Consider the following 21,345-nt stretch of genomic DNA (forward strand, 5'->3'; position numbering starts at 1 on the left):
CACACGTCTAAAAGAAAAAATTAGCACATGTCACAAAAAAGAAGTGGCAAATGTTTGAAAGCCCAAACAACAAACATATAGAATCTCCCATGGCGTGACAGAAAATCCAAAGTCCAAACTGTTTGACGAAAACCCAATCAAATGACAGAAAAAGAAAACACAAAACACAAACAAGAAACAAGAAAATCCAAAATGTTTGAAAGCCCAATCAAGTGACAGAAAAAAACACAAAAGCCAGTAAAGTAAGGACTAAGGATAGATGAGAAGAGGAAGACTAGATCACAAAACCAAATGAGCAGCAGTGGGTTCCGGTTTAAACTCGACTCGCAGACTCAAAACAAACAGAATCTCCCCTGGCGTGAGTGTGCCTGTCATTACGGAGTTCCATGAGCAGAACTCCATAATTTCTTGGACAAATAAATACTTTTTACTGTTAAGTAACCCCGCCATTTGATTAAGCCGAGCAAACTTGGGTCTCACAAACCTTTCAGTCATATCTGAGAAGTGACTAGTCAAGGCCTTTGTGTCTTGGGCAAGCTGAAGTCCACCAAGCTGGCTAAAACATTTCTGCATCATTATGACTTCGAGTCTATTGGCTATGAACTCGATTATGAGATCCAGAATCGATTCGTAGTTGTCGGATATTGTTCTTGATTTGAGTGACGCTGCGTTTGTTTCAACTGAGTCGAAAAGTAGTTTGACCCACGGGCTGCAGTCCGCGTTCTGTGCATGCTTGGTTTCTATTAACTCGTAGCTCATGGTAGCTACGGTTTCAAGAATAGGACGGATTCGTTGTGTTACGATTGCCACCAGCTGGTCCATGCATGCTTGGCTGAATGGGTTCCTTAAGGTGCTTAACCCAGATAGGCATGATTTTATCCTCTCTCGATCTGCTACAAGCTTTTTCAAGCCTGATTGCTTGAACGTATTGCCCAATTCGTCTAACTTGGAAAGACATGATTTTATCCTCTCATGATCTGCTGGCGCTGGAGCAAACACCTGTGATCAGGACAAAACATAAAGAAAGTGAGAAAGACTTTTCCAGGGTTCACGAAATTGGTTTGGCTGCTCAAATGCCAATTTACATGAGTTCCCTGAGGTAGACAAAGCCTAAATTAATAACATAGAAAATTATATTCAGGCAAGAGTGAGGAAGTCTAATGAACCGATCCTAGAGATTGATGTTCCTTCTAGGGGTGGGCAAAAAAACCGAAATCCAAAAAACCGAACCGAACCGAACCAAAATAATAGGTTTGGTTTGGTTATGGTTAAGTCTAAAAATCCGTTTGGTTTTCATTTTAGTTAAGCATTTGGTTTAGGTTTGGTCTGGTTAAAAACCGTAAAACCGAATGGTTTTTTTGGTTTTTTAAAAAAATTTAGGATAAATTAGATATTATCAGTTTCTCCAACTTATAACTTTATATTGTGTAACAATATCAATATTTTTTTTCTTTATTGGGCTTATAGTTATTGATCTCTTAGTAATCTATCGAATTACAAAACTAAATTTGGATTCTATTTTTTTGATTTATGTTTAGGTTTTACTTTTATGTTTATTTTTAGTTATGTATCAACTATCTATTTTTAAAAAGTATAAAATAACCATTAAAAACCGGAACCGAACCGAATTGTGATACATATAGTTTTTATATGGTTCCATTTTTGATGAAACCGAAAAAACCATAAACCGAAAAAACCGAACCGTAACCAGACCGAATTACATATGGTTTCTTTATGGTTCTATTTTTATAAAACCAAAAAAACCGTAAACCAAAAAAACCGAACCTAAACCAAACCGAAAAACCGAACGCCCACCCCTAGTTCCTTCCTAATTAGTATCAGAAATATAAGTACTAACTTTAGAACATTGCTCCTCGATTTCACAGTTTAGTTTGAGTATGTACTCGCAGCTCACATCTATATCGTTCAGAGTAGATGCATTCTCAGCTCCGGTGTTGTTGGCGACCATATCATTCACGAACAACCGAGCATCAATGTGTGACTCTCTTGTCTTCCGCTGCAAGGCGTCATGGTAATCATTGGCCAACAAGCTAGCAGCATCGCTCAGTACCGAAAGAACAGATCTTATGTTTGACGTTGAAAGCGCCCTCAGCAGAGAAGTTTTCAACAGATAGAACACGTCACCCACCATCGAAGTGATAAGGCTGTCTGGTAGCTGCTTGTCGATCCTTATAGCAAGCCTCACACTCTCAACCATAAAGAATCTTTCTAGTATACCGTAAAAATTTTCCAGTATAACATATAATCCTGTGACATCCTGTATCTCTTTGCTAAAAGTTCCTTTTCGAAATGCCTTTGTATTCCTCGGCAACAACTCAGGGTCTACCGACCTGAGTTTTGAGAACATTAACTCAGTATAATCCTTACTCAACCGCATCAGCAATAATATCTCTTTGACACACAGCTCAGCAACTTTCGGGTCTGGTCTTTCAGGAAGATTCTGATTGGTAAATCTAGCTAACATTCTATAATCCTTGTACTTCTGCCAGATTAACGAACTTCTAAAGTCACATACCGCTTGCAGTTCACATATCGCATACACAACACCATCTTCTCCACCAAGAGCCCTCAAGATCGCATCGTTGTATTGGATAGTCATGAGAATGTCATCAAACAAATCGGTCAAGCACCCAACGAAATCTACTTGTTCCAAATCTTGCTCCACACTCAGAACAAGTTGTTGGTAATTCGTTAACCCTCTCATTGCAATGACGTTTTTCAGGTAACCAACATAGAGCTTTAGTCCTTGCTCCTCCATTCCCAGTGGAGTATATAGTCGCACAAACCTCATTATTGTAGGGTAAATCTTTTCGTTTATGGCCGCCACGAGCTTATCCTTCACAATATCTTCAAGCTGCTTCTTCAACGCGAGAAGCTCCGCTCTCAGTTCCGTGTTAGAATCCTTGGATTGGGAATCGATTTGTAGGAATTTCAGTACGAACTTCGCGGCGGATTCGTAATCCTCCGAAACCAAAGCGGTCTTTACGCGCTCCAAGCAAATCACTTGCATCCTTTGCTCTGCCCCCGCCTTCACAATATCAAGAATCGCTGCGGATCTCTGAAGCTGAGTAAGATTCTGATCCGACTCCCGCTCCGTTTCCTCCTGTTGAAGCGTGTCCTGACCTACGTCTAGGCTGCGAATGTAAGCAACTGATTCCACGATATTCATACCCGCGTCCGTGAGCGAGCGAACATAATCCCGCGCCAAGGATTCCTCCGCCCCATGGTCTTGTTCGAGCTCAGCCATCCCCCCCTACACTCTGCCAACTTGGGATCTGATTACCAAAACGAAAATATTCACCTATTACTGCAATAAGATTTGGGTGCTAAATTGTGACTAGAGTTTAATATGATAGCAACGCAGAAAGATATTGTGAACACTAGTCTATTATCATTCAAAAAACTACAAAGGCAAGTTGGAGCTCTAACTAATATTAGCAACGCTACGCAGAAGTCAAAAACACAAAGTCCATGAAACCTTCAGCTAGATCAGACTAAATCGAACTAAAGAGAGTAAGGATGCTTACTTGATCCTCACCAGAGAATAAATTGCCAAAGAGTTCCTTCACGATCCTTGTGTCCAAGACGTATTTTTCGAGGTGCGTGGGAGTGGGAGATCGAAGATGATTTGCGCTTGTATATATTACGAAGAAGTTTTCACGTAAAAATAAAATAAAAATAAAGGTGTTCACGTAATTTATTCAACAAAGCAGAAATAAAGTTTTCACTATCCTTTTTTTTTTTTTTTTTTTTNAATATTATTTGATGTATTTTGTATCTTAACATGCTACAAATATGTATAGTGTGTTACCATTTTTTTTTTTTTTTTTTTCACAAGAGTCTCTTTTTATTTCATCCAAGGTTCATTCATACAAAGACAAAGACGTATACTTAAACCCGCTAACAAATACGGGAAAGTACCGTAGCCACAAGCCCAAACGAGGGAATCAAAGCCCAAAAGAGGGAATCAAAGCCGGAAATATCTGATCTTCCAGAGACAAAAGCTGGCAGTTGAAAGAACTAACCCCAGAGACAAACCGAGGAATTAAACCTCAAAAGCAAACATAAAGGATTGAAGTTTGAAATTCCAGATAATTAAAACCGAAAACTCTAATCCAAAAGCGTCCGATAAACATTCCACAGAACAGGTAGATGTCGGAGAGGAGCTACAGACAGAAGCCTCGAGCAGAACCGATCAAAGGAAAGCCTCCAAAACTGAAAGCCCGAGAAGGGAGCTAAATCGAGCTCACACAGCCACAACAACGACGGAAATGAAAACGGCAAAGCAACAAGGAAAGAGCACATAACCTAACCCATCACAGCCACTTCAAAGAACCAGAAGAATCGAGAAAGCGAAAGTTCAAAGGAAGACCTTGAAATCCGATTGGGGAAAACGCCAAAGAGGATACCCATTCCTTAACACGGACATTCGTCGGCCCAGTCAAAGGCCACCTACAGACCAAAAACTGGTAACGCCACGCAAGAGAAGGAATAGAGATCGAACTCACCGCATCGTCTTGAAAACCAAACCTGAGCCCAACACGAACTTAGAGAAGGGTAGTAGATGCCTTTGAAGAAAATTACCTTCCGAATGATGAACCCACAATCGAAACCTTCGCCAACGCAAAACACCAGCAACTCAAGAGGAGGCAACAAAGTCGAAGAAATAGGAACCACAAATTGCAACCCAACAACTGAGACTAAGACAACCCACAAGTAACCACAAACAGAAGCAAAGAACCCCACATAAGCTAAGCCAACAGAAGCAGAGACAAACAGAGAGATTGTGGCCAACGAAAACGCCTTCACAACTCCTTCATCAAAGGATGAAGTCGTCACAAAGTTTAGATCACCGTGAAGAACCTTCGCCGGATGCAGATCTGAAATCGCACCACCACACTCGGAACCCTAATCTCAACACCACCGTTTAGCCTAGTTCATCAGATCCCAAAGAAAAACCTAATAACAAAAACCAATTAAACTAACTAATTCCCCTCACAGCGCCGTGGTGGCCGCCGGAGAGGAAGGAACTACCGATTTTGTTTTTTGAAACCAGAAGAAGAAGAGAGAGAAAAGAGAGTTCCTTCGAAGAAGAGAAAGATTTTTTTTTCTTCTTTAACTTCACTATCCTTTGTTTTAGTACTATGTTTTGCATACAATATAGTACTATGTTTTCTTAATTTCAAATATGACGGCAAAAAGAAAGCAAAAAAATAATAAAAGACAAAGCATCATTACTTTGTGATGAAGTTATGGGAAACCACATCATCAACACGTTTCTGACCAAATCAATCACTTAATCAAAGCCTCACCTTCTACGACCACAAACTACATCGATCTTACTATGAAAAATGTCCTTTAGTCTAGTGGTTCAAATATGGTTGCGAGTTCAAGAGTTTGATCTTAGCTTAATTAAGTGATTATTATTCCAAACAAATATCTACATACAAAAGAAAAACTATGCATGCCAATTTGTGTTAAGTGAATTGAATTTGTTCTAGGTGATGTCATGATGGTAGAGAAATGCAAATCTGAACCAAAAGAAGAATAAACAATTTGCTGGATTCTCAACTTGTGTAATGCTAAGATTAGTCTTTGCTCACGAAAACTTAGCTGCAAGAAGTGCAAGTTGTCACAATATAAGAAAAAGAAGGGTTTTGTTGATTTTCTAGGTTAGGTTGTATTAATTAGGGAAAGACATAATTAGAAAAGAATGTACTTTCTCACACAATAATTTGATAAGCAGGCAGTTATAGAAAGATATTTGAGAAATAGACACTTTTCTATCGGGAAAAGGGCCATTTCATATCCGTACATACACCGAAAGTGCGAATTGCTACCTGTACAAATAAGGAGTGCCAATTTATACATGTACCCTAAGACATTTCAAATTTCATACCTATACTTACAAAATTGAGCTAATTTCACAGTCCACGTTAACGGAATTAAGTCAACCGTTAGAGATGCTGACTCAGAGTCCACGTAAAATGCAAAAACGACGTCGTTTTGTTTTCTTCGAAAAAAAATTGTGGAATAACCACACACTAAAGATTCAAACCCACAACCTCTTCCATATTTAGCATATGACTTAACCAGTTTATCCCACAACAATTCTCAAAAGAAACATACAAACTTATTAATATAAACCTAAGGTAGCATCCATCGAAATCGAAAAAAATTGTGGAAATCCCCACTGCCGCAGGTCGAACCCAGGTAGTCAGATACAGACAGCATAGCACTTAACCAACTGATCCCACAACAATCCTTGGTAATAACACACAACTTTATCTTTATAAACCTATAAGGTATCTAAGTCCCAATTAAATGAATTTAAATTGGGGAAAAAATAAAAATCCTAGGGTTCTTCTTCTATCAAATATAACTGATAAGTTTATAAATTTATATTTAAATTATAAATTTATAATTTATAACTGAGAATTAAATAGAAATTTATAAATTAAGTATAACTGAGAATATATTTATAAATTTATAAATTATCAGTTAATCCAGTGAATTATGCATATTTAGAGTACCTTTTGCGAAAATAGTAACAAAACAAGGAATTGAGGTTAATCCAAACCAACTAAACGTATTCTTAACAATGTCATCTTTGAGGAACACAAAGGAAGTACAGCGTTTTACTGGTCGGATTGGAACAGTCAAAAAGTTTATCTCTTGGTCCACGGATAAATGTCTTCCTATTTATCAACTGTTAAAAGTGCAAAGAAGCTTTCAGACAACTCAAAGAGTATTTCACTACCCCACCAATCTTGTCTAAACCCCAGACGGGAGAAACTTTATACATATATATACGTTTCTTTATCCAAGCATGCAGTCAGCGCAGTAATTGTGAGAGAAGATCGAGTTAAGCAAAGGCCGATCAATTACATGAGCAAAAGTTTCTCAAGACAAAAGCAACGCGACTTCGAAGTTAATTACATGTATATGGTTTTTCATCCAAACAAGGTTCGGGGATAGACATTCGACTTGAAACCCCAACAACAAAAATCATAGAACAATCATCTCGGCTTATAAAAATAAAGGTGTTCACGTAATTTATTCAAGAAAGCAGAAATAAAGTTTTCACTATCCTTTGTTTTAGTACTATGTTTTGCATACAATAACTACAATATTGTACTATGTTTTCTTATTTTCAAATATGACGGCCCGAAAGAAAAAAAAAAAAAGAAAAAAAAAGCATCAGTACTTTGAGATAAAGTCATGGGAAACCACATCATAAATACACGCGTTTCTGACCAAAGCAATCGTTGTTTAGATTAGATAATTAAACAATTACTTAATCAAAGCCTCACCTTCTACGACCACAAACTACATCGATCCCATCCCACTAGTCAAGTACTCAAGTTGTATATGGTTTAATACTTTAATCTGATTCACATGTAAATGTTATGATTTAATTTAAATTCAACAACTTCAAAGTATTAAAATTAAAATTAAAATATTAGGCAACATTATTGGTTTTCATTAACGGTGCCAAACTGATTACATGTCAATAAAAATCTAATGCCTATTAAAAATTCCCATTTAGGAATCTAATCGACAGTGACTAAAATTTATACTATAAACTAAGATTTAACCCGTAGTACACCACGTAACAATTATTTAATTTTATTTATAATAATGTTTGATTTTAATGGTATTTAGTTTAGTAATAAAATTATATAGTTTTAATTTTAGTATTTTTTATCTTTAAACGATGATATAATTATTTTTAAAGTATTATAATTTTATCTGGATAAAACACTAAAATTATGAAATATAATTGTTTGTATAATATATAGAATTAATCAGAATAATATTTTGAATTTATTTAAAATAATACTATAATTGTTTTGTTTAATATATAATTTTTTGGTTTAACTGATTGTTTATTTTCAGTTTATACAGTACAGTTTAATGATTGATTTTTTTTTATTTTTTATTTTATTTTCTTTTGAGACATATATATAGAAAACAAATTTGCTATTAATCAGGAATTTAGATAAAATTAATTAGTTTCTATAAAAAAATTGATTGTTTTAATTTACCATATTTTACTTATTGCTTTTATTGCAATTTTATAATGACTAAAATTTTAAATAAGCAATATTAAAAGGGTAAAACCCAAAATGTACTTGAAAAATATATATATAGATATGCAAGATTAAAAGTGTAGCTAAGATAATAAATAAAAAGTATTACGCACAAAACAAAATTGTATGGACTCATGAAAGCATAAATCATATAATTAAATTAAGATTTATTTAGCAACATTCTTGGACTTAAATTTCTAAAGTAAAGTTAACTAAATAATGAATTCCTAAAATACTAATTAAGCTCTCCTTTTAATTTCAGAACTAGGGGAGGCTCATGCTACAGCACGAGATTATATATTTTGTTACTTACTCTTTTTTTGTAATGTAGTGTTTTATTTTGACTTATTTTCTTTGTTTATGTTGTGTTTATTTGTATATTTGAAGTTATACAGTAAATTGGAAATCCTAATAGAGTAAGTAGTTTGCAGAATATATCTTTTCACGGAAACAGACACACCGCAATATTGGATAGTAGTTTTGTAAGAGAATAGACACTCCGCAATATCGAATAATAGTTTTGTAAGAGAATAGACACGCCGCAATATCGGATAGTAATTGTAGTTTTGTAAGAGGATGGGTTTTTCTTTATTTTGGTTTGTCGTCAAAAGAGGAAAAGTTGCTTTTTAAATTTCAGTGTGAGATATTTCAATGGTTAGGAAACCATTGTATTATAGTGAGATTAGGTATATTTAGGTTATTATTTAAAAGTTAATATTTGATATATAAAATCTCAGCAAGATATATCTTGTTTCTTGTTTTGTTATAACTAAAAGATAAATATTCCATGTGTATGATTATCCCAAAAGATTATTTTAGATTTGCAGTTAAAAACAATCTTGGCAATCAAACAATTTTGTAAGATTTGGAAATCAAAATATATGATTTTAATTAAAGTCATTGAAAAAATATGTGGCCAAGATATAATTTTATTTTGATAATCAACGGATAATGTTTGATGAGAAAATCGAATCAAATAACTGGGTACTAATGACCCGCGCGAGATCCGACTTAATTTGAATGGTTAGAGAATTTTAATGTCATAATATACTAATGTATTAATAATTATTGATTACTAACCATTTTATTTTAAAACTACCAAAACAAAGTCATGATCCAAATGTTGGTCCATGAGTACTCCTGCTTTAATATAGATAATTTCAAATTTTTAAATGATTATTAAGGAAACAACTTTAAACAACTTACAAAAACATCTTGCAATTACACACATTTGCGTTTTGGGACGATTATGAAGTGAAAAAAATTGTAAAAAACCAATTTAATTTATACTTTGATAAAAATACATGTTTTAACGGGTTTAACTCAAACTTTTTTATATTTTAAAATTTTTAAGAGTAAAAATATTAATATTACTTAAATATTTTCTAGACTTTAAATATATTATAATATTTTAAACTTTCGACGGAGTTCAAATATTTATAATAATTTAAACATTCTATAAAAATTTGAATATTTATAATATCTTAAACTTTTTTAAAAAACATAAATATATTATAATATGTTTACTTTTTTAAAGTTTAAATATTCTCAAATATATAACCAAATTAAACTGTTAAATTTGGATACCTGATAAATCGAGTTTCCTGCTCATTTGTACTCAAAACATATTAGTCTTTTTTTTTTTTTTTGACAAACAAGATCTTACTTTCATTCAACTAATCAAAGTAGCAATACAAAGGGTGAAAAGAGTTCAAAGTAGAGCTTGCAAAAGGAACATAAACAACAGAGATAAAGGTAAAGAAGTCGACAATCATATCCAAGAGGTGTTGGAGATTTGGGCAGGGGAGCAACAAATCACAATCTAACTCTAGGTGAGTCAACGCCACAATCGCTGAAACAGTGGGAGTGTGGTAGATGGTCCTTATCATTAAGACATTGGGACGTTTGCAGGACTTCGGTAGCCGAGAGATAAGAGGGTTTAATCTGCTCAGTGGCAAGGAAAGGAATGGATGTGGGGTTAAGGTCGGGCATGGTTTGCTTGAGAAGGTTGCGGTAACCACACTCCATGGAGTAGAGGTCATAATGCTGTAACTCTTCATGCTTTGATAAGGGGAAGGACACTTCCTGACTTTGTTGATATGACCTTGACAAGGTTTGGAGTGCAGGTAAAGTGTGGGAAGGTGTCGGTAACCTTCTCTTCTTGAAGAGAAGATCATAATGCCGATCTTCCTAGAGCTTCTAGGTTCAGCACAGCTAATGCAGAGATACAGTTGAGATAGATCCAGGGGTAGCTGAAGCAAAGAGGTTAGATTCAAGAGGAACCGGTAACCACCGCAGCTCAGCAGAGGCGGGGTCATAATGCCAGTCCTCATTGATCTTTGGTAATCAAAGGTAAAGACTCTAAACATTTCTAAAGGCAGGGTTCTCAGTGAAACTTCGCAACAACAGAACATCAATGATTGATTATATTTCAACTGCAATCTTCGGATAGTTGATTCTATAAATCGACACAAAGATAAGCTACGGGAAGACGAGAGAAGCTTTGGAACAAACCTGGATGGATGGGGAACAGAGATTAGGTCTCGGGATCTTATCAAGGTCTTACACAAATCCGGCGTCAACACAGAGCTCCTGTCCAACTGCAGCCAAGCAAACCACTTGGTGAGGGGATCTGGATCCAAGGAACAGAGAGATGACAAGGTTGACTTCAAGGGGAAGATGTGACAAAGACGATGAACAAGATTATAAGAGCGGTCTGGGGTCTCGAATTTGTCGTTGAGGGGCTGGAGACTCGTGAGAATCACCTCAATGTGAGAAACCACCGGTAGAGACGGAGGGAGGGGGAGGTGGTGAAGCTGAAGCATGGCCGGAATTATTGAGAGGAGTCGCGGTGAACTTCCGGTACATTCACCGTTGAAACAGGCCGAAACTAGACTTACAAGACAGAGCAGAGAGCGAAGAAGAAGAGACAGCTTCCTAGCGGCGCCGATCGGAACCGACGCTGCCGGAGAGAGGATCATCGGGAGTTGTGCCAGGGAGAGAAGCACATATTAGTCATATATTTATATTGATTATAAACCATATTCCAAAATATTTAGTCGATGTGGGATATACAGTACACATTTTCTGTAAATTAGTTTACAACTTTACATATATATAATTTCTGCGTTTTTAATTCTTTCCATCTATACTACTCATAATTAATTACTATAATTTCGTTAAGAAAATATTGAAAAATCTAAACAAAATGATGATTTGTTTTTATTTAATTGTATTAAGTTGATTTGTTGTTTCTGTAAATATCTCACAATATAAAAGCAAATCAAATAAGTTTACATATATATACAATTTCGTACTTAATCTATTGATTATTTTGGAAGCAACAAAATCATAATCGATAAGTATTAAAGATTTCTCATTATTATTAATATTTGTAATAATTATAGGGATTAAGTATGGTAGTAGTTAATATTTGATATTACTGAAGCCATTAAATACTCGGATAATAGTTTCCTTCTTTCTAGGGATTATACCTCTGTTTGGCGATATAAATAATTATTCTTGAATCAAACCAAATACACGATCCGAATAGTGTAAATCTGGGTTACTAACGGATCCGCGTATTTTGAAATCTACTATTGTCGGGTCATACATGATCCGCATGTCAACCCGGTTGTAAATATGTGTTGGCCCTATGGGTATAAACGTCATTTAGATAAATTAAAACTATAAAGTAATTTAATTAAATTAGGCGATTCTCTAACCATTTTTAATGAAAAACGTATCAAAACAAAGTCATGATCTAATTTGAGTCTAGTGAGTACTCCTGCTTTAATAGTATAGATTCAAGCAAAGCAACGAGTATAAGTTTGATACGTTCATAAAGTACATTAGCTTCAACTTTGTTGGCTAAGGTACTCATCTATGTTCTTTTCAAGAAACTTAACAACACTTTCGATGTCTAGATTAATCAACTTAATATCTGAAAACGAGGTAGCTAAGATGAACCATAGATGAAGAAGTAACAAAATAATATCCCAAATTGTAATGCCCCAAACCTTAAATCGTGTTGAGGGTGATAACTGATAAGATCCCACATCGGTAGGATAGGAGAGATAATGTTAGTATATAAGTGTTCATGGGTTCCTCTCCTCATAACCTAGGTTTTTGGGAGACATTAAGGGTCCATGGGCTTTATGAGACTATTATCTCATATGCAACTCTATCAATTGGTCCGACTTGCCGGCTCGGTATGACTAGTATGGGCGAGGGTGCGGGTATGGGCTGAAGTGAAGGCCACTTGTATGACCCAAAACCGCTAGCACCGAGACGTCGGTATTTGATGGGCGGGATATTTGATAAAATCCCACATCGGTAGGATAGGGGAGATAATGTTAGTATATAAGTGTTCATGGGTTCCTCTCCTCATAACCTAGGTTTAAGGAAAGCCACGGACGGTTACGCCATCAAGATAGTCCTTGCACCATTTTAATCGGCCCAGAATTTGGATCACTTCTCTACTCATCGTCTTCTTCGTCGCTGGAGGCAAGCTACCACCATCTTCACGTCAAAGCAACATCAACCGCAACGACCAACTATTAGTCTAGTTTTCTGTTTCTAGAGCCGGCCCTTAACCCGAGCTGATGAAGCATTGGCTTGTGGTCGATTATTTTATCAATAATCCGGCAAAAATGTCAGTTAGTCTAGTGGTTCAAATATAGTTGCCAGTTCAAGATTTCGATCTTAGCTTAAGTGATTTTTATTCCAAACAAATATCGATATGTTTACTAACTTCCTACATCCAAAGATGATATCAAACTCCATTAAGTTTTGAGTTATATCCGATATGTGCTTCTCCTGAACTGAAACAGTCGTCACGTTGATCAACAGCATGATTCAAAGTCCATTGATTCAGAAGCAGGTTTCAAATGATCTTTCAAGTCCTCCAATACGTGTGGCCCTATTAGATTCCAGAACAAAGCCGAGTTTGTTCCCTGAAGTCCGATCCAGAAGACTTTTCCTTTCTTCTTAACCCGACACATCATAGATTTGCCTCTCAGAGCCTTTACTACCTTCTCAACACCTTCTAGACTTCCCTTCAATCTCAAGATAATGTCACCTTGCGATGTTCTAAAGCCGCTGTACATGTACCAGTAAGCAAGTGAGTGTGGTGAGAGCCACCGGTGAATCAGTTTTGGAATCTCTGGCTGGCCCTTTGGCCAGAAATGATCAGCGTAAAACCCAAAGAATGAATGAGAAATGGAGTAGAACTCGAACGGTATAATATCCTCCTGAAAGTCGCTCAAAGGATGCAACCACTCGCGGAACTGGTCATGTATGTGTTGTCTCAGAATCAGATGAGCCTGAGAATTCTCTCTGAATTCAAATTTGATCATGTGGCTCTTCTTCTCTTTGTCTGATTCGATTTGCAAGCCACCTAACAGCAAACCTACCAATACCTCACGTTGCTCTTTGCTTAGCTTCATGCTCAACGGTCTCTTCACCTCTTTTCTCTTCAAGCTCAGGATGTAATCAACCTTTTCCATGAGCGGTGGTTCGATTTCGTATTTCTTCAATCTCATCAGATCATAAACTCTCTCTGCCCGCACTTGTTTACCAGAATCTAGGTATCCCTTTAAAAGGGTGTTGCATGATCTAGCATTCACATTGATTGTCCCGTTGTTCTTCATCGCATCAAAGACATCCCCTGCTTTCTCAAGGTTGCCGATCTTAACCAGTGAATCCAAGTATATGTTATATATGGTCTGGCTAGGTTGACATTTCTCCAAGCACTCAACAAAAGCCATCTCCAACTTCTCATGTAAACCTAAATCGAAGTACATTTTGGCTATCTCGATGTATGAGGGTAAGAGCGGCTTCTTCCCGCTTTCTACAAACTCTTTTAAGAGAGATTCTGCATATTCCACCTGCTGGAACTTACATAGAACCTCAACGATTTTGTGGTATCCAGTAACAGTTGCACCACCTAGATGCTTCTCCATCTCCCTAAATATCTCCAGAGCTTTTGCAAAATCGCCAACTTTTGAATAAGCTTCCATTTTGTACACAAACGCTTGAGAAGGTATACCGCAGTCTAGATTAAGCAATTCAAGCCATGTCCTCTCAACTTCTTCCACACCTCCCTCTTTCGCATATGCTCTCAGTAACGACACCACAACTTCTTTACTTTCCTGAAAACCAGCCTTCTTCATCTCTTCTCTCAAAGAATTTATCCTAGCTTTGTCAACTTCGTCTTGACAACTATGCAGCCAGATTAATCCACTATAGATATCCTTCTGAACCTCAAGCCCTGTTGTCACAACATTGTGAAAGATAAACTCAGCTTGCTTAAGGTGACCATCCAAAGACCCTCCTCCTTGTTTGCTCAAGAGAGCTCTAAATAAAGAATTATGTAGACTAAGACGCGGTTGGTACCCTCCAAGCTGAATCATTCTGTTGTAAACGCTACACGCTTCTTCGAGACAGCCTTCTACTGAGCTACTTAGATACGCAACTACAAGAATATGAAATGTTGACTCTCTAGGAACACGCCCTTGATTCAAAATATCGTCGAACACCTCTCGGCATTTCGTAAATTTTCGTTCTTTCCCCAAGAAATCAGCTAATTTGGTGGCTAACCCAAAATCAAACCTGTACCAATTCTGCTGTGTCATCCATCTATACACCTAAAAGATGAAAACTTTTAGCACAAATTAGCCACAAACTAAGCATCAACAAGCCATATCTAAAAGGTTGTTACCCTGAATCCAGTCTCGTTCTCACGAATCCGCATACAGTGAACAGCGATGTAAGTAGCATCTTCTTGACGAACCCATTTCTTCTGAGCATTCAAGAGCCTCACAAGCGTCACGGATTTATGCGATGGAACCTCTTTACACAGCCACGCAAGCTTAGACCGTCGCCACTCCTCCGGCAACTCTTCCAATTCTCTCACTTCAAACTCCGTTTCCACTCTACGGGTCGCAACGTTTCTAATGTCGTTCCTTGCAGACTCCACATCACCGAAATCGTTGGATTCACTGTTTCCTTCTTCCGATTCTGTAATGCCTGTAAGGTGTTCGACGAAAGTCCCGGTTCGTTGAGCTGTGGAATTAGCTGTGAAAAGTGGTGGAGTCCGCGGAGAGGACTTGGGGAAGAAATGGGTTTTGTTCCCATTAATTTTATGAGAGGAGGAGAGACGGCGGAGAGAGCGGCGTGAGTAGCTGCTGCGATGGTGGATAAGGGAGAGGGAAAGGGAACGGAAGAGAGTTGAGCTGGAATTGATGAATTTGGGGTTAGAGGAGAGAGATGAAACGTTGAAGGGTGAGACGGCGATGGCGGAGGAGGAGGAGGAAGAGGCGACGGAGAGTGATGAAGAGAAGTCGCAAGCTCCGGTGACAATCATTGTTGCATCGCTCACGGCCGTTGGATTTAGTTTGGTTTTTTGTTTTAATTTACTTTTATTTTTTATTTTCATAAGGTCGTCTCAAATATTATAGACAAAGATAATGTTTTGGAACTAAAAAATTATAGGCAATTGACAAAAATAGCACAGATTTAAGTTTTTCTTCCAAACCTAGCACATTTTCTTTTATTTTCCAAAATTAGCACACAAACTCTAATTTAATTCTTAAAATCATTAAAAATAATAATTGTTTAATAAAAATTCCATCTGAGATCTCTAGAGAAAGACTTCTGAGATCTTATTTTCACCGACGAACAGAGAACGATGAAGCGTGATGATGAAATGATCTCATAAGCCAATCGAGTCCTTACTCCCCCAATACCTTGAACCATCCCATACGTCTCGTCAATCGATTCTCATCGCCGATCTGTTGTTGTCGCCGTGTTCTCGCCGTCGGGTTCGAAGTTCACCTAGTCGTGTNATTGCTGCAATTACTTTAATCCCCTATATAATAAAACGAAAGTACATAACATTGTTTTGTAGACTATATAATTTTAACAAGTTGGTTACAAATAGGTTATAAATTAATTGATAGATTAATTGGTTAGAAGTTAAATAGTAGGTATTAAATGAATTTTTTTTCGGAAGATTTTATTACTAAAGCACATTGTTTCCAAAAATCTGAAAGAGAATATTCTAAAGAATCATTTGTAACTTACCATATTAATTTTCTTTATTAAATTATTCATCAAATAAAATATTGGGCAATTGACAAAAATAGCACAGATTTAAGTTTTTTTTCCAAACCTAGCACATTTTCTTTTATTTTCCAAAATTAGCACACAAACTCTAATTTAATTCTTAAAATCACTAAAAATAATAATTGTTTAATAAAAATTCCATCTTTATCTCTAGAGAAAGACTTCTGAGATCTCATTTTCACCGACGAACAGAGAACGATGAAGCGTGATGATGAAATGATCTCATAAGCCAATCGAGTCCTTACTCCCCCAATACCTTGAACCATCCCACACGTCTCGTCAATCGATTCTCATCGCCGATCTGTTGTTGTCGCCGTGTTCTCGCCGTCGGGTTCGAAGTTCACCTAGTCGTGTTCTCGCCGTCGTGTTTGTCTGGACGTATTCCCGCTGTCGTGTTTGTCTGGACGTATTCTCGTCGCCGATCTCGTGCTTTGCCTTATTGTGAATTGGAAGATACGATGAAGTCTTTGAAAGGAGAATGAACAAACACGGTGATAGGAGACCTGAAGATTGGGTAATTTCGTTTTTGCTAAAGTCAAAAGGCTTCCATGCTTGGCCTGCTAAGGTATGTGTCTTCATCACCATCTCTTTTGGAGATACAATTACATGTTCTAGTATAGTTCTGATGAAGCACATGACCGAGATGTTATCAATTTCGGGTTTTGGAGGTTTTTGTGACAGAACAACCTTGAACAACAACACAGTCAATGCCACAATTGATTGGATAGGAAACTGTAATATCAACAATGAAACGCTTCTATATGTGCCTTGTGGTGTGTATTTGACTCAGAGCTTCAATCATTGATATTGGTAACTCCTGCTCAAGATTCAAAACATTATACATTGATTACATTTGGGGTTTACGTTTGGATGTGATATTTTACAACTGTTTTATGAAAATAATTGTTTTGATTATTGTAGAGTTTGGTGATCTCGTTCTTGCTAAAGTCAAAGGCGTGCTAATGTATCTCTCTCTCTCTCTCGGTTTAATTCATGATCATGTTTTATTTTTTTCTAGGGTGATCTTGCACATACTGTTGTTTATTAGTATATTCTGCTCTGTTTCATTTTCACGTATGCTTTTAGCTATATAGTTCTTATTTTCATCTTATGAAAATTCAGGAAGGGGTTCTTGAACTTCAAAATGAACTTCATAAAAAGTTTGGAATTCAGGATGAACATAAGGATTGATAATCAGAGAACAATAAATATTTTTTTTTGGCTTCATGGTTTTTTTCGTTTGTTGTATGTTGGTCTTTAGTTTGCTACTAGTTTTAGGACTGAGTAAACATCTTCATGATTTCTCAATTCTTGACCGTTTTTCATAATGTTGTTGCTAACTTACATGTTTTGTTTTTCGAACAAATGATAGTTCAGCTCTTGCATCATATTGCTCATATGAATGAGTTACTAGTAAAGCACTCGAAGTAAGGGCGAGCGGTACTCAGAAGATACAAGATTGAAGGCTTCAATTGACATTTACAAGGAATTGGTGCATAATGAGTATGGAGTATTTACAGTTTGATTCTTTGTATTCACATGATGTATATTTATTTATTATTAGGATTTTGGATGGGTTTCACCATAAAACTTGTTTTAAAACATATTTGTGAAGGTTTTGTATTGAAGATTGGGATATTTTCCTAGGTAGCTATGTTTTCACTGGTAAACATATAAGAAGGTCTGAATCAAACATTCAGGAAGGATTCTCAGATATTTAGGAATGATTTCTTGTTTTAGGAATGATTTCTCGAATTTCAGGAAAGCTTTCATGAAGGAAACACAAGTTATACACATGTCCTCACAAAAAAACGGAACCTTACTAGAGCGTGTAACTAGTAAGTCAAGATTTTCATTCCAATATAACATAAAAATGTATATGAAACACATCCTTGGGGGAAACATAAAAAGAGATTTGATAGAACTAATTTGGGAGGCCTTACTTCGAATTGATCCATATGAATGGTTTAATGTTCTTGAAATAATTTGATATGAGTGTTGTGAGAAATATTCTTATTATTTACCTTCAGTTTATGTGAGATGTCAGTTTAATAGTAAGTTAGGAAGAACTCCTTGAAAGTTTGGAATGCCTTCCTAAAGTTAGAACATTGGTGGATTTGTGATACATTACTCCTTACTAATGGAGCAACTAGGACAAAACATAAATAAAGAGATTTAAAATCACATTTCCTTAAGTTAAAGAAAGATTTCATAACATTTAGGAAGAAGACCTTGAAGTTCATGAATGTCTTCCTAAATGTCTGAAAGCAGATCCAATTCTAAGTTAAGCGAACTAAGACCCATATCCAATTCGTGTTCCATCTCTGCAGCTCAATTCACCGTCGCGTTCAGCTTTTTCTCTGTACTAAGCTTTCGTCCATCATTTTCCAAATTGAGCCGTCAAAGTTTCAATCTTCTCATACACATCTCCCAACGAAGCTGCTTCTAACTCCTCTTGTGAAACATATGCAATCGGTGACAATGAATCTTATACCATCTTGAATCCAGCGAGAGAAATGTTGAAAAGAGTAATAGTAGTAATAACAAACCATATCTCTACAATCGATACACATAGTAGTAATAACAAACCATCTTCTCTACAAACGCTAATCCAACTATGTCCCCCAACGATTTTACTTTGAGACATCAAGATCTTTGGTTCCAATATTACAACTCATAAGAGAGAGATTCCAGACATTTAGCCATTTGATATAGGTGATGGATGTACAAAAAGAGTAGGATAATAAAACTCACACATTGGTATCATCAAACAGGGAATGATCCCAGAACCCTTTAACCAACCTGAAAAAATATTCTGCAGAACTGCAGGATGATGATATAGGACAGAGCATACTACCATGCGTGATCTGCGCATGGTTCAAACAATTAAATCAACAAACACAATTATTCAGGAAAGATTGAATTATATTTAGGAAGAATCTTTTAAAATTCATGATGGCTTTCATAAAAAAAATTATTCAGGAATGCTTAAATGATGTTTAGGAAGGATCCTTTTAAATTCATGAAAGTTTTCCTAAAACATCATGAACATCTCTGCTGCATCTTGAACGTGCAGATAGTCAGATACAACTCTATGACATGGCTTCAGCTGTGCATTGCCCAACCCACAAAATCAACAAAATCAATCTAAACACACATTAACATGAAAACAGATTCAAACAATTATTTACCAAAGCTTTTTACTTGTTCCCGTAAGAGGAATCAAATCATCCACATTGAATTTAACTCTCATCTCAGAAAATTACATCAACGGCGGCAAGTCTAAAGCTCCTCACTGTTACAAAGCACACCGTCACTGTCCATATCAAACAGAACCGCCGATACTTTCCCCCAATCATCCGCCGTAATTGTACTCAGAAGATTCTCTGCCGCCGTGTTCACTATTGTAGATGACAGAAGTGCCGTTTAAATTAAAAACTCTGATCTTCGAGAATCTGGTAAATGAAGATGCTATTGATGTGGATTATTATTGGATTGGTTTCAGTTGATCGATTTGTCACTTAATTGAAAAGATATGAAGATCTCAGTTCAGAATCTTCGAGTTTTGAGAACTAAAATCGTGAAGTTGATTTTAGAGAAAAATAAAATTGTTAAATAATAATCTTAATATACAAATGCTAGTTTTGGAAATTTGATCATGTGTGCTAGATTTGGAAGAAAAACTTAAAAGTGTGCTATTCTAGGGTATTTCTCAAAAATTCTAGTAACTCTTATTCAAATATTATTATTTACAAATATATTATAAATAAACTAGTAAACTACTGTATATGATTTAATTAAAACATAAATAAAATTTCAGTTCATAAATAATAATTATATAGGATTAATTTATCTTCAGATTGTGTTAGAGGAGGTATTGAAACTTGGATTTTAATAGATTTTGAGTTTCTTTTAAAATTATGTGTTATTCAACTTGTGTTTTTAAAATCCTTTCTCAAATCTCATGTTATTGAACTTGACATTTTAACAAAATCATTCACAATAACTCACAATCTCTTGTTATTCAATCAAGAATTTCTAAAAATCATATCAAATCCACTGTTATTCAAAATTAACACTTTCTTTTCAAAAATTACTAAAAACTGATTTTGAGAGATTTTGGATACCTTTTTACTTGAAGAAACTGTAATAAACAAATCTCACCTCTAGAGGTGTTATTTTGAAGGATTCTTAAAAAAAAAAAAAACCCAGACTCCCACTTATATTGTCAAAAGATCAAAAATAAAAAAAGACCCATGCCACTTTTGATCTCTAGACGTCTAGATGGAACCAAAAATCATCGTCTCCATCGCAGCTGCTACAAGTATATGCAAACCCACGTCTCTCTCAGCTCATTTGTGGCAAACATATCTAAGAATCGGAACATAATTGTAAGAGTTGGTTGGTTCTAGTTTTAATATTGTTCTTCAATCTCTCAAAAACAGGTTCAATGTAGGGAATTTCCTTTCAATGTTGGATTAAACCCAGATTTTTAAAATCTACATAGTCGTCATATTCTCGTCGTTGTTAGCAACTTGTGTGAAAATTATTATATTCAAATACCATATTAGATAAAACTGCAGATGATTTTTTTTGAATCAAATTTAAATTGCAGATGATAAGCTTTGATAAATTCTATATCAGAAATTAATTTGTTTATCTTTTTTGTTGTTAAGAGAAACACATTGAAGTAGTGATACACTAGCACTTCGGATCGATGATGTGAATAAACCCAATTTTTTCTTTTCTTTTTTGTCAACAAAGAGATCAGCTCATATGAGCCAATGAGAAGGAAAAGAGTTTACAAACAAAATATGGTGCAGTGAGGTACGCGCTTGGCGTGCCAAAGAATCTGCACTTACATTAGCATTTCTGGGTATATAAGATAGAGTTAAGGAAGAAAACTCCTCCCTATTGATCCTGATATTGTCGAGATAGGTCTTGAAAGCCGGCCAGTCATGGGGGGAAGACACCATCTTCACCACGTCTGAGCAATCTGTATAAAAAGTCACCTCTCGATAATCATGGCCAATCATGCACCACATAGCCCAAACTAAGGCTTCTACTTCAGCATGCAGTGGGGAGAGACTTCGTCTGAAGTTGG

At 36.0% G+C, this 21,345-nt stretch overlaps 2 protein-coding genes and 1 long non-coding RNA gene across 3 annotated transcripts; 1 reads left to right on the plus strand and 2 right to left on the minus strand.

Moving 5' to 3' along the window:
- On the minus strand, positions 215–3,766 carry LOC104747399 (conserved oligomeric Golgi complex subunit 4-like). Its single transcript, XM_010469026.1, has 4 exons — positions 3,549–3,766; positions 1,859–3,296; positions 912–999; positions 215–827 (listed from the first exon to the last, which is right to left on the minus strand). The coding sequence occupies exons 2-4, from the start codon at positions 3,266–3,268 to the stop codon at positions 280–282; spliced, it is 2,046 nt and encodes a 681-aa protein (XP_010467328.1). The 5' UTR covers positions 3,269–3,296; positions 3,549–3,766; the 3' UTR covers positions 215–279.
- On the minus strand, positions 11,516–15,520 carry LOC104747400 (pentatricopeptide repeat-containing protein At2g15820, chloroplastic-like). Its single transcript, XM_010469027.2, has 2 exons — positions 14,836–15,520; positions 11,516–14,761 (listed from the first exon to the last, which is right to left on the minus strand). The coding sequence occupies exons 1-2, from the start codon at positions 15,478–15,480 to the stop codon at positions 12,959–12,961; spliced, it is 2,448 nt and encodes an 815-aa protein (XP_010467329.1). The 5' UTR covers positions 15,481–15,520; the 3' UTR covers positions 11,516–12,958.
- Positions 16,716–17,210, plus strand: LOC104747401. The gene is made up of 3 exons (XR_761146.2): positions 16,716–16,806; positions 16,910–17,051; positions 17,163–17,210. It is a non-coding gene; the product is annotated as an uncharacterized LOC104747401 (long non-coding RNA).

This window comes from Camelina sativa, chromosome 15 (assembly GCF_000633955.1).
Source record: "Camelina sativa cultivar DH55 chromosome 15, Cs, whole genome shotgun sequence".
Taxonomy (NCBI): Eukaryota; Viridiplantae; Streptophyta; class Magnoliopsida; order Brassicales; family Brassicaceae; genus Camelina; species Camelina sativa.

Excerpts from the sequence above, each read along its gene's own strand:
- LOC104747399 (XM_010469026.1), bottom strand. The coding sequence starts at position 3,268 with ATGGCTGAGCTCGAACAAGACCATGGGGCGGAGGAATCCTTGGCGCGG. Across the intron at positions 1,000-1,858 it reads TCGAGGAGCAATGTTCTAAA|GTGTTTGCTCCAGCGCCAGC; the intron begins GTTAGTACTTAT and ends TCCTGATCACAG. Across the intron at positions 828-911 it reads CAATACGTTCAAGCAATCAG|CATGCATGGACCAGCTGGTG; the intron begins GCTTGAAAAAGC and ends CATTCAGCCAAG.
- LOC104747400 (XM_010469027.2), bottom strand. The coding sequence starts at position 15,480 with ATGATTGTCACCGGAGCTTGCGACTTCTCTTCATCACTCTCCGTCGCC. Across the intron at positions 14,762-14,835 it reads AGAACGAGACTGGATTCAGG|GTGTATAGATGGATGACACA; the intron begins GTAACAACCTTT and ends TTCATCTTTTAG.